Here is a 12,988-nt window from a genome sequence, read left to right on the forward strand (position 1 = left end):
TTGAATTATGATGTAGCTATATGGTGGCTACTATAACTGCAAAAAAAAACACGATGAAGCTTGAGAAAAGAAAAAAGAAAAGCCAGCTTTCTTCAGGTGTCTTCGCTGCTTGCTTTCCGGAACGGCCTCTTCTGTATACAGGACCCGAGACCGAAGGCCCGGCATCCTCGGCAGGCGAAGTATGCGGGCTGGACGTCTTGCATAACCGCCGTCATTTTTTCCCGAGGTTCCGGGCCTCCTGTGTTCGAAGCGAGAATGCATTGAACTCTATCAAAGATAGGTCACTCGAGCTAGAAAAGTGCGTCGAGCATATACCGGGTGTTTATGTGAAGACTTTCAATAGTTTTAAACACTAGAGTAATTGAGGGAGAAAAAAAAAAAAAAAAAACTCTTTTTGGGGAACAAACAGCCAGCCACGCCAAAGGTCGAGGATAAAATAAAAACCTAATTCGCAAAATTAATATTAAAATTTTACTAATTAGCTTTTTAATTGGTGAAAATAAGCATATGGTTTCTTTTAGAAACTTGCTGAGCGTCATCGAAATCTCCGAAATCAGTCAATTTTAGGACGACTTGAGGCGGGAAGCGCGCGGGGGTGGGCTACTATTGCCTCTCGTTCAACAGGCGCGAGGCTTACGGTTGTACACACTGAGAAAAAAAAAAACAACAAAAAAACACTCCTTCCGAAACGTTTGTGTATTAAAGTCTCCGTTGTTACTCAAATTTCTCTTAACGTCTTTAATGTCTCGACGAAAAATATTTTAAGATACAAAAAAAACGTTACATTTTTGCTTGACCGATTTCTCCATTGAAATCGGTATTAAAAGCTTGATTAGATCGGAACTATCACATACAATAGAGGGCGCCGTCGCGCGAGGCTCTGTCCTTCCTCCTTGTCCGATGACGCCATCTCGTGTTGATCTTTTGACAACGACTTTAAGAGTGAAATCGGCCACAGATGAGCCCATAAATTGAGTTGTGACCACAAAAATAGACTGTCGCATAAAGAGATATAAGGCCCCTTTAAGGGCCCCTTCAAGGCTACGTAAGTTTCATCGTGCCGTCAATTATCTACGACGGCACACAAAAAGCGGTGCACCGGTAGCGGAAGTACGTCGCCGCCAATGGGAACTATATTAAAAAAAAAGTTATGTGCTCCCGGGAAAGAGGAGGTTCCAAGCTTTCATTTTAAACCTAATACCCGTGCCACACGGGCAACTCGAATGCCATTTACAACGAATGACATTTGTGTGATCGGCGAATAAGCTCTCAATCTGTCCCGCGTGGAATGCGCGACGCCCGCAGTGTCGCGCGCTGATTGGCCGTCCGCTCAAATGTCATTCGTTGTAAATGGCATTCGAGTTGCCCGTGTGGCACGGGTATGACATCTTTGAATTCTATCACAGAATAAAAAAAAAATAATAATTACAGCCTAGAAAGCAAAACTTACTGATCACCCCTCGTACATGCCTTGCACGTGACGTCGTGACGTCATCACATTCTGCTGGTTATCATTTCCCGCTCTTTCCGAGAAAGACGAATTGTATGGTACCAAGCGTATGCTTCAGAAGGTACGCTCTGAGTAGCGAGGCTACCACAATGGCCGCTGATATGTCGTCAGTGCAAGCCATCTGTGTAAGCGAGGCTAAGTGTAAAGGCTGGTTCACACACTTGTGGCTGCTTGCGACCGTGTACCTTAAAACCTCTTAGGATAAGGAAACACACTGGCGCCATCCATCCGGCAGCAGCGGAACACTTGCAAGTTTCGTATAAGGTATATTCTTTTCTTTTTCACGCATCATTCTTTTTTTTTCTTTCCTAAATTTAAAAGAAAAAACAAAGAAAAAAAAACATTTTGACAATGTTATATATCGACCATTTCTCGTAGGTAGCACGTACGTTTGATTTCGCAAATACCGCCAAACAAGTTTCGCACTAGCGATACGCAGTTCCGGAGTCACCCCATAGATGGCGCTATCGTGCGAGCGCGTTTGTTCTCTAGTCGTAGTTACGCGAAAGTTTGACCTTGAAGACGCTCTGGGAGACCCTGACGACGAAGGCGAAGAACTTCTGCCAGGACCCGACGGCCTGGTGGTTCATGGCGCTTCCCAGCTTCTCCGCCAGGACCTCCACCACGGCCTGGCCCATGTGTTCGAACTGGGCTCCCGATATGGTGGGATGGCGCACGTGGTTGGTGGCCACCTTCCGAACCAACTCTGCAGACGTCTCCGGCTCGTCGAGGCTGCACGGAGAGAGACGACGACCGTAACGCCGTTCCGACCCATTCTCTTTCTCTGAAGAAAGATGACAACTGTGTCATTCGAGGCCGATTATAAGTTATAACGATGTCAAGGGGAATCGGAAATCACTTCGCTGTATCCGCTATTTCGTTATAACCGACTTCGGTTATAACCAAGTGCAAAAAGAGAATGGGGAATCGTGATCGCTTTGCTGTAGCCGCTATTTCGTTATAACTGACTTCGTTATAACCGGTCTCGACAGTACTGGTTCTTAAAGAGGGATCGGCAGTTTTTGCGCGAAAATCTTACTATAATCACTGACGGCTTAAGGGAGTCCACGCGTGGTGAGTTTCGGACAGCATGTTATCCCTCCGCAGCCAATGATATATCGGCTTGCATCAATAAGAACGCCGAAGGACCAATCACAAAGCAGGAAGCCTAACCAGAGAAAACCACACCCTGCGCCTCTCAAGCTTCCAGGGAGTATTTCGTGATTTGGTACAAATATTTGTGTTTCTGGATTGTTCTTGTGTAATTTGATGTAGATTGATCTAGTGCAATAAGCAAAGCTATACCTACGCTGAAGAGAACGGCTGTGCTAGTGGCTCTCTTCAGCAGAATCTCAGTGGCGGGTGCTGAACATCAATGAACTGGCAGCTGAATATATCCCCTATTGTTCGTTTTTTAAGACTGTGCACGCGATTGAGGAGTCACGGTGCTTCATCCTATGACGCCAGAACAAAAATATTAAGTTTCTATTTGTTTGGATTGTGATTTTTTCCCCGGAAAAATGAAGGGTAAAGCTTCTCCTGAGATCTTATGTGGCAGAAGAATATACATGGCTTGCACTGACGTTACATCAGCGGCCATTGTGAAGTGCTTGCTGCTCCGTGCGTACTCTTCTGCAGAATATATTCCGTACCATCGAATTTGTCTTTCTCAGGAAAAAAAAAAGTAGAAATGCCCATGGGTAGGGTTCGATGACTTCACGTGCGAGACATGGCTTGCAGTGTCCTCACACCAGTGGTGATTTTGAGGTACTAACGTTACTAGATTACCTCAGTTGTAGAACTCCCGTGTGGGGGGTACCCCCCTCACACACACACATACACACGCACGCACACACACATTGACACTCTCACTTAAAGGGGCCCTCCGGAGCTTTCTGCGATCGTCTGTTTATGTTGTTATATTGCGTAGTAGGTGCAAGCTAATATGTATACGAAGTTTTAGATTACAAAACCGTTTATTAAGCAGATGGCAGAAGAAATATATCGGGACTATTTTCTCTTGGAAGACGATCCCCCATTCCCTGCCCATCGCTAAAACTTGACCAATGGAAATGCTGCATCTCGCGGTGAATACGTACGTTATTATTGCAACCCTTTATAAGCTCGTTATAAATTAGAGTTTGAGAAAAACGTAAACTGATTGTGGTGCGGGAAACCATAGACCGCAATTCTCGTTCCAAAACCAGCGAACTATGTTTTCTCTTGTTGCTAGGGGGTGATGCGTCGGCGCGTCGGCTCGTCTGCTTCCCGGGGCGTCTGCAGGCGTGCGTTTGCCGGACACATGTTCCTTCTTCCCGAGGATCCCGGCTCCGAAGCCAGCTTTGCGATTCTTCCATGTCAACGGGTCAAACTTTTCCTTGCCATCTGTGGGATGCGACTGCGTATTGCAGTAGCAGCGCGACGGTGCGGTGCGACGAACGACGACTGCCGAGCACAAAGTCCGGGTCCCTTGACGACGGTCCGCGCGTGTTCGAGAGATTCCTCCGCGGGTCGGCGGTCGGCGGCGTTGGTGACGCGCAGTGACGCCGGAATCCTTCGCTTGCTATTGGCTGACGCGTAAAGAGATGCCCCTCCCGTTTTCCGGGGTCATCTCAGAAAGGGGGGCGTGCCGGGGACTTTGATAGCAATTTCAATAGGGAAATCCGCCGCGCACGACCGTAATTTTATGATTTTTAGGATCCTTAGGACCCATAGATTGAGTTACTGCCATAAATAGATCATCGCAGAACGCTCCGGAGGGCCCCTTTAAGGGCCCTGCAACGACGTTTTTACGGTTTTTAATTTTGCACCGTACCTGAGCGCACTGAATGTAGTAACTTAGTGAACTTCTTCTTTTCTCGAATTTCGCTCTATATTAAAAGATATAGGCATATTAAAATTGCAAACACAAGCAAAAAATAACCTGCTTCATGGCGTCCTTGGTCCTCTGTCCCTCCTTTTCCCGCGCCGGATGATTCCCGGATGTAGGGAGGGAGGGGAAGACGGGGAAAGCAGGTGATGCCGAGGAGAGGGAGAGCAGCCCGGGGAACGGGACAGCTCTCTCTCCTCGGCTGACATGGACCAACAACGTCACGATTTCGTCACATGCCGCGCGCGTTCGACACCACGGGGCGCCCCCGTAGGAGGAGGAGTTTTCCGCGTCGTCTGGTTAAAAGATGATGCACTGATATCTAGTTGCTCTCGTCGTGCCCGTTGGGTTGCCCGAACCACAAAAAACATAAAAGCCGCAAAAAAAAAAAAAAAAAAAAAAAGAATAGACGCAGGATTAGGAATGCAGGACTCCTTTGAGTCCCCCTCCTGTCGTTCGGAGCGCTATCTACATTTTCGTCTTAAAAATGTGTGTTTCATAGAGTACGCCATCTAGACGCTGCGCTTCTAAACACACATATTTCATAGAATACACTACAGTTACCATAGCAACCTTCCGGCGCATCGAAACAATGGGGGGCGATCCGTGGGGGTAAAGGGAGTACTGCTCCTGCAAGCAGCGTCTATGGCCAGCTCCGTAACTGAGCTAATAGGGAGTTTTAGAATAGCGCACGCTATAGCTTTGCGTACGCAAAGAATAGCGTCGTCGCCACTGCGCATGCTCCGAACGCAAACCAGGTTTTGCGCTTTGCGTGCGCAATTTTAGCGTGCGCTATTTCTCGGAAATAGCGTGCGTACGCAAAGAGTCTTTGCGCTTCTCCAAGGAGGATTAGTGATGAGAAGTTGGCTAAAGCCAAGACGAGCAGAGTTAAAAAAATGGCGGCTTCCGGAGTTATGTCGGCGGCTGCTTTGGCGGCGTCGTGAGTGTGACGTCGGCGGCATCCTCACGACTGCGATTTTCAATACGGGACGACATTGTACTCGGTTTGGCAACGATCGCCGGCAACTTGATGCTTGCGACGCGCGAACATTTCGCGGCGAAGGTACGATGTGCGAAGGTCAGTACACGACACCTCTCTTGCCGAGGCGACGCAAGCAGACGCGACCGGTCAACCGCTCGCGTCGCATTCTCATGTTTAAACAAGTCTAAATTTGTACTCTGAACCAAAAAAACTTTTTTTTTTTTCTAAGGTTTCAGCATTTCGTGTGTGAAATAAAAATTGTGACTGTATCTTGGTGGCGTCGCAAGCGCGAGATGGTTGGGCTTTTGCGCCGCGACGGAGAAACGCTATTCTAAAACTCTCTCGCGTCGCGTGCGCTAATACAAGCGCTAAATTTAGCACTAGCGTGCGCTAAAATTGCGTACGTTATTCTAAAGCTCCCTAATTTGTGGTCGGTGATAGGTAAAAAGTTCCAGGAGACGTTCCTTCCAACCCCTTCCACTTCAGCAGAGCGAACGCTGGAGAGGCGGACGCCTCCTCTCCAGCGTCCGCTGCGAAATATATTTGAATAATATATTTCGCAACACCGAAATGTGTTCCAAGCCTTACTCGAATGGATCCGAGTTACTCCGGCGGATCACGTCACGCAACGAGACAAATAGAGCAACGCTGGACGCGGGTAGGTTGTCGAACGCCAAAGTACAGAACCTTTACTCTAGAGTGTGACCGGGTTAATTTTCGAACACTGCAAGGAGTATTCACTGGCGGCCATAGTTGTGTGCGCGACTGCTGAGCGCGTGCTGATGGCGAAGTTCCGCTGTTCTTTTGCAACGTGCATTCTACACCATCATGATTGACGGTCTTAGCAGCCTTTCCATGTGAGCTTTTTCTGAGCATGTGCTCTAAACATCCCCATTGAATATGGTGTGCAATGAATACCCCCTATAGGTCGTGAGCTTGACATGAAGACATGCAGAAAGGGCTTGTCGTAGGTCCTTCCATAACAAAAGAAAATGAATAATTTTGTTCAAGAGTACTTACGTGTCGATGATGGAGCTGATGGCGTACGCGACGGTGAGCGCATGGGCAGTCGCGCGCGGGTTCTGGGGCAGCTCTGCGATCGGGTCAGCCGCGAAGGCCACAAAGAGTTTCTGGTAGGCCGGATGCTTGAAGAAGAGGACCACGAAGATGGCGACGCCGCTCGTCTGCGCTTCCTTCTTGAAGATGGCCCAGGTGTCTCGCACGACGTGCTTCTCCTGGCTGGTCATCTCGGTGATGGTGTCCCTGTGTTGGGTGTTTGCGCCGAGTTCATTCCCCATGTCCGTTGGTTCAGGAGAGATTGCTGACGAGTTTGTTCATCGATGCGGGCGTCGGTCGATTGTTCTCTTTTACTTCTTCGTACAGGGGGGATCGGTGGCCGAGTGGGCTACCGCATACCAGCTCGGAGCACGTGGAGTGAAAGCTCGCACAGCAGAACCCAGGGATCCTGGGTTCAATCGCCGCCCCTGTCCGTTTCGATCTGGATGAGCATCGTACCGGCGTGCGGTCGTGTATCACTACTGCGTGATGCACGTTAAAACTCCAGGCTAGCAGTCGTACTGTACTGGCTAAATTGCTTATCTACAGTAGGTAACTGTGTCGCCATGTTCTGGCAGACTAACCTCCTGCTGTATAAACAACTAACGACTAATTTGACTTTGATTTGACTTTTTGGAAAAGAGAGGGAAGAAATGGAGAGCACACGAAGCGAAAGCTCTCGCTGCAGAACCCAGGGTGGGTGGGCCAGAAGAGGACGCTTGGGTTTTGCTTGCTTGTTCTAGCGACAGAGAGTGGTCCCAGGCTCCATGGCTGATGTGTTTCTCTTATTGGGCAGGAAATCAAACTATGGGGGCGCTTTATCGAGCTTGTTGTCCCCACAGCCGGGTGGTTGCCAACACAGCATAACCAGAAATTTAACCTCGCCTAGCACGGTTTCGGCTCGAGCGCTTCGCTCCGACCAGTGCTTTAGTCGCACGAGGAACGGCCTTCAAATCGTCATCTTCGATTTCTCGGATCAAAAACAAAAAAGAAAATATGGTTTGTTGTTTCCACAGCTGAAGTGTACCGCTAGAACCGTGACTGTTCAACCTCTTCCCTATATCTCCGTTCACCCTTAAGCTGAGACTAAAAGCTCCGCCTTCAGCCCGAGCTCGCTGGCTTCCACAGTGCTTTGTTTGCGCATGCCTGCGCGCTCACACTTGTTTTATCAGGGGCAGCAAACTCGCGGTTTTTTCATTGTCTCCGATTTGCTTGAAATTTTGCTTAACTAACCAACTAACATTGCTAAAATAGTATCCCAAATATTAGGTCAAAATATTGTTTTTTCGCGAAGTTGTTGAATTTACAGTTTTGGTCTTCACCATGTTTTTCAAACTGAAAGTCTCTACTGGCAAAAACGACAAAGTGACGTCAGTGGAAGGCAGGGGTTAGCTTTCTGGACTACAGAAGTTGTTCCCAACGGATTTGAAGCAGTTCCTTGGTGTCAAATGAGTGCTTTGGAAGCTCGCTCCCGTATCCGCGCTCCAGCACGGAACAAATGATTGGCATATTCTATCTTTAGACTACTTGCTCGACTGGCAAGCCTGCCTGCCACTGACGTCACGGCACTGAAAAGTGCGCGAATATTTGAATATTGGTTTTTGCACCATTTTCATTTGCCGATTTCACAATCCCTATTATGAATTTCGCGATGCTAAATAGCATACCGGAAAGGCTAAAGGCCGGGGAGTCAGAAAATATAGTTAGTTGAGGTAGCTCAAAAAATCGGTGGAGTACCCTTTTAAGGGTGAACGGAGTATATAGCATAGCCTCGTATATACTGACAAAGCCTAGCAGATCGCCACGAGAAGTGGCCGCCGAAATGGAAAAGGTGGAGCGGCAGGCACCGGATGAGAAAAGAGCCAGGTGACTGGCGTCCCGCTGCGGCGAGACGCCGAAACACACTTCTCCCGAGCGAACGAGTGTGTCTCAGGTCCTCGCCGCTGTGAAAGCTGTGCGCTGATGTCCAGGTTCCCCAAGAAATGGCTTTTTGGTGCTGTGTGCTACCAGATCGTCGCTCTCCAAATCTGCGACCGGGCACTCCACGGCTCCGTCCCCGAACTGCCAGGCTTTGTGAGTATAGAGGAGACTATGTATAAAGACTAACAGTAGAGAGTTTCAGGAGATCGTACGTTGCAGAAAGCGGGCCCAAGCGGGCGTGTGCTCAATTCATGCTTCGAAGTGACGGCACGAGCTCCCGCTAGCAAAGCGAAACTCTATCGTGCGGTTTACTCAAAATCCCTATTGTATTTGTCAAGCTTTGTGGTACGGCCTCGTACCTAAGACGCGTTGGTACGAAGGAGGGAAGGAAAATGAATACAGGGGTCAGGAAGGGGGTTTAGATAGGAGAAAGCTAAATGAAGTCTTTTTTTTTTTTTTTTTACCATGGTACCATCTGGAAGCTGGCAGCACTGCCACAACGGCAAAACCAGTTGATCATTTGGGAACTATGTTTAAAAACCAGACAGAGTAGGCGAAAACCACAAAAAAAGTATAAGGGATCACGTTCCCATTTACGGCTGAACACTACCTTTATTCGGCGCGAAAACAGTCGTATTCTTTGTTTGTTTTTGTCTACTCGGTTTTGGTGAAGAATAAGTTCCATCTTACCACACATCCCTGTGAAAAAGCGTGATTTTTGTGAGCGGCAGGAGCTTATGTTCAAAGCGCAAATGCTGATTCCAAGGGGCCAGCTACTTACATATTATCGCTTCCTTATATATTTGTTTGTTCTGCTGTTATAGAAGGATAATTAGCTATGTCACCTTACATGCCAGCATTAATAAAGTGAATTCTGAGTAGGATATGATTTCCTATGCCTTCCTCTCCACTTTAGTGTCAAAGTTCGTCAAATTTTTTTTTTTCGGTTTCTGCAGGTTTTGTAGATCTTTTTTAAGTACCTAGTTTGCGTTCCGGAGTTAATTTTTTTTTTCGGTAGCACGAGCTTTCTTTTTTTTTTTGTCTTTTGCTTTTTTATCCAAATATAGACCAGGAAATATCTGGATTGATTTCTTCTAATGACCATGCGGTATATGAGAATAAACACCTAGACTGGCAGGATAAATGGAGCAACCTCAACTGCCGTTTTACTGAAGAGAAATCCAACATGGAGAAATTTGTTTTCTCTGACATGTCACACATTATTCTTAAACATCTTTTCTACCTACATCAGTTTTTTTTTTCTTTTTTTAATTTGTTAGGATTAGACGATCTCATTTCGCGAACAGAAACAGAGAGGCGTTGCTCGGCGTTCACAACAGGGAATGTTCCTCTTTGCATGTGTTATAACCCACGTTGCATCCCGGCAACACAACCCCACCTCTCCGTCTTTTTCTTCGCCGTATTTGACATCTTTGCGAGTCCTTCGTCTCTTCGGTGCAGCTAGCAGCGACACAATAGTGTATCCCTTCAAACACAACGCAAAACACGAATAAATAATCGCGCCAACACGCCCCAAGCCAGCCTTGCTAAACGTTGCTCGACCGGCCTCCTGGCCCCTCTGTGACTGGTAGCGCCACCCCAGGCCCCTGCGGCAGAATTGGGACACTCGACAGCCAGCTCCTACGGAGAGGCAGACGCGGTCGGCCAAGGAGGATAAAAGGGTAGGAGAGGGCATGACGTCGGCCGCGTAGCCTCCACAAGCCATGCTCCCTTGACGCCTCGCCTCTTTCTCATTTTCCTTTTTACTCTCCTCACTTACCATGCCAACGTGACCAGATCACTCGACCGTAGCTAGCATTCGTCTTGCTATGGGGTACTAGGATACACCACAGTCAAGCCTTCGATCTGATAAAACCTACCGGACGGAGCGCGCGCAAGCCTGCAAGGAGTCCTTCTGCAATCAACCATCCATCTCACACGTGACATGTCACGCGCACCAATCACCAGACAGATCTGTGGTCACGCTGGGCACAAAATCGTTTAAAAGTTTTATGACTAGGCTTCACCAATATTGAAACGTGCCCCCTCCTAGCACTTCTAACCTCCTTGCGGTCGGCGCACCTCTCAGAGTTCTAGTTCACCCTAAGAAAGTCTTACGGGAAGCAGCGACGCCTAGCACTCCAGGGCTAAAGAGAAGATGCTAACGAAAATTATTTTGTTGAGTATTTTATTAAAATCTATTTTAAAGCCATAAATCTGAATCCACCACCGTTTTTAAAGATTCTTCTCTGCTTTTTTTTTTTTTTATATGAAAGCATTAGCTGTTCCATGGAGCGAGCCGACGTCATCAGCCGCGCAAAACCGCAGATAAATTCCCGAAGCCGCGATCTGAGGCATCCAAGTTTTGGAACCACGCAAAAAGCCACGCAAAAAGGAAATGATATGAAGCCGTCGCGCGTCAGTTCCAATTAGCGCCACCCCATGGCGCTGCGCGCCCGCGCCGGTGGCGTAAGCTACCGCCCGTCGCCCGATCCGAAGGGCTCAGCCGGATTCATCCATCCATCCATCGGAGCAAAAACGGCCGAGGCGCCGAGAGGATCCCATGCGGCCTTGGTGCCGAGGGGATCAGAAGCGGCCGCGGCGAGAAGAACAACATTCATGCTTTCGCATTCGCAACTCATAGGAAGTGCTTAGGTGTACCTCGAGCCTTATTTTTTACAACTATTTACAAAATTACAACCATATGTTCATAGAATTAAGTAGACTTTGCCGTTGTGGCGCTGCTGCTATCATACGCATAGGGTGCCTAGATGTCTGTCTGTCTCAGGGTGAAGACATCCATTGTTGTCCGGAATGTACCAGCGCGTGACGCTCTCGCGCACTCGGTGCGTGACTTGGGCGGTAAGATGGCGTCTATGCATCAGCCAAAGCTACGCGCTCGAGCTGAGTGACACCGGATTGCGCGCACTTCAAAATGCATAAAAAAACGATTGGGCGGAAAAATGGCTGAGATGTCACCACTCAAGCAAAAGCGTGCGTGTGTATGAAGGCACTCTACATACGCACCATATCATGGCGATGGGGACACATGTGGCATGGGAAAAGAAGACGACGACGACACTGCTGCTGGTAACCCTTTTCGTGTCTCTGAATTTTCCTTACGTAGCCGATAAATTGCGTGTTTAAACAGTACATTCGGCGGTTAACAACTAACAGAACGACATAGGATCTTCCTGCGCAAAGGACCTCCTGAGGGGAGGCCAGGACATCAACAAATATGACCTCGGACATCGAGTCATCGAACGCTCTCATGTCCATTGACATGGATGAAGCACAGGCAAGCACATCGACGATCATCAAAGACGGCTATGAGATTCCACCCATACGCTGCGCCGCTGACACAATGAGCAGCTCCTCATCGACAATCGTGTCTACTAACGACGAGTTGCACTCCGACGACGGTGACTACGAGGTCGTTCATAGCAAGAAAAGACGAAAGACAAGCCAGAGCTCAGCATCGCATTCTAAAGAGAAGACCAACCTACAAGTCGGATTCACAGTGCTGTACATGCCAACTGACACCAGCGAGGTTGCATCGCTCAGCAAATTTAAACTGACTGACTACCTGAACAACGTCGCACCAGACATGGTTAGTGTAGTTCGTATCAACAAAGCTCGTAATATCGTTGCGGTTGACGTTAAAAGGCCTGCACTCAAAGCTGAACTCCTGAAGCTAACCAAACTATGCGCACTGCCGGTGCGTGCTTTTCTACCTAGCGACCGCACAAATTGCTATGGCGGCCATGAGACATCGACCCTGACTGCACAGAGACCGACATAAAAGCGCGACTACAGTCAACCGCCTCCATAACGGAAGTGAAACGCCTTGGCAAGACATCACCCGTTGTGCGAGTGTCGTTCGCAACAAAAGTAGCTCCTCAACATGTCAATGTCGGTCTTGTAAGAACGGAAGTAATTCCCTACCGAGCACGCCCCTTGCAGTGCTACAGGTGTCACAAATTCGGCCACATCGCAGCTGCCTGCGCAGAAGAAACCCAGTTATGTTCTCGGTGTGGACAATGCCACAAAGACAAGTGCGAAGCCAACCCCTGCTGCGTCAACTGTCATGGAAATCACGCCTCCAACGCACCTGAGTGCCCAGTGAGGGCAAGGGAGGCAGAAGTAGCGAGGTACAAGTTAGAGCATAACACCACATTTCGTGAGGCCAAAAGTGCTGTGCATGCAAAAAGACAGGCAAACAAAACAACGGATTCAAAGAACATACAAGAATCTAGCGCCTCCGCCAACAATACTCTGCCTCTGACTGCTCAAGACTTTCCCCCTCTCGAAGACGTGGAGAGCACGCCTGCAAATCTGGTCACCGATAAATGTACCGCAACAACTACAGTACCAGTTTCTAGGAAATCTTCGTTTTGGGACAAACCACACATCAAAAACATCACTTCACATAAGACCTCCAACGTGCACATGACGGGACCCAACCAAGAAAGCGGAACAAAGACTGACTCTCGTGTTTAAAGCCATAATCCCACTTATGTTCACTGCTCTTCGCAAGATACTGGCCACAACGTCACAGACATCAACACTTCATCAAGTGATCAAAGCCGTCCTCACATTAGAACCCATCATTGCAATGCTATGCTAGAACGTTTCCAAGAAAGCCTCACTT

General features: G+C 48.3%; 1 protein-coding gene across 1 annotated transcript; it reads right to left on the bottom strand.

The window, feature by feature from the left end:
* Positions 1-1,998: 1,998 nt before the first annotated feature.
* Positions 1,999-6,659, bottom strand: LOC121047066 (globin-1-like). The gene is made up of 2 exons (XM_040501940.2): positions 6,382-6,659; positions 1,999-2,242 (listed from the first exon to the last, which is right to left on the bottom strand). The coding sequence occupies exons 1-2, from the start codon at positions 6,657-6,659 to the stop codon at positions 1,999-2,001; spliced, it is 522 nt and encodes a 173-aa protein (XP_040357874.2).
* Positions 6,660-12,988: the final 6,329 nt, after the last annotated feature.

Source organism: Ixodes scapularis, unplaced genomic scaffold (assembly GCF_016920785.2).
Source record: "Ixodes scapularis isolate PalLabHiFi unplaced genomic scaffold, ASM1692078v2 PGA_scaffold12__126_contigs__length_90152505, whole genome shotgun sequence".
In the NCBI taxonomy this organism is placed as follows: domain Eukaryota; kingdom Metazoa; phylum Arthropoda; class Arachnida; order Ixodida; family Ixodidae; genus Ixodes; species Ixodes scapularis.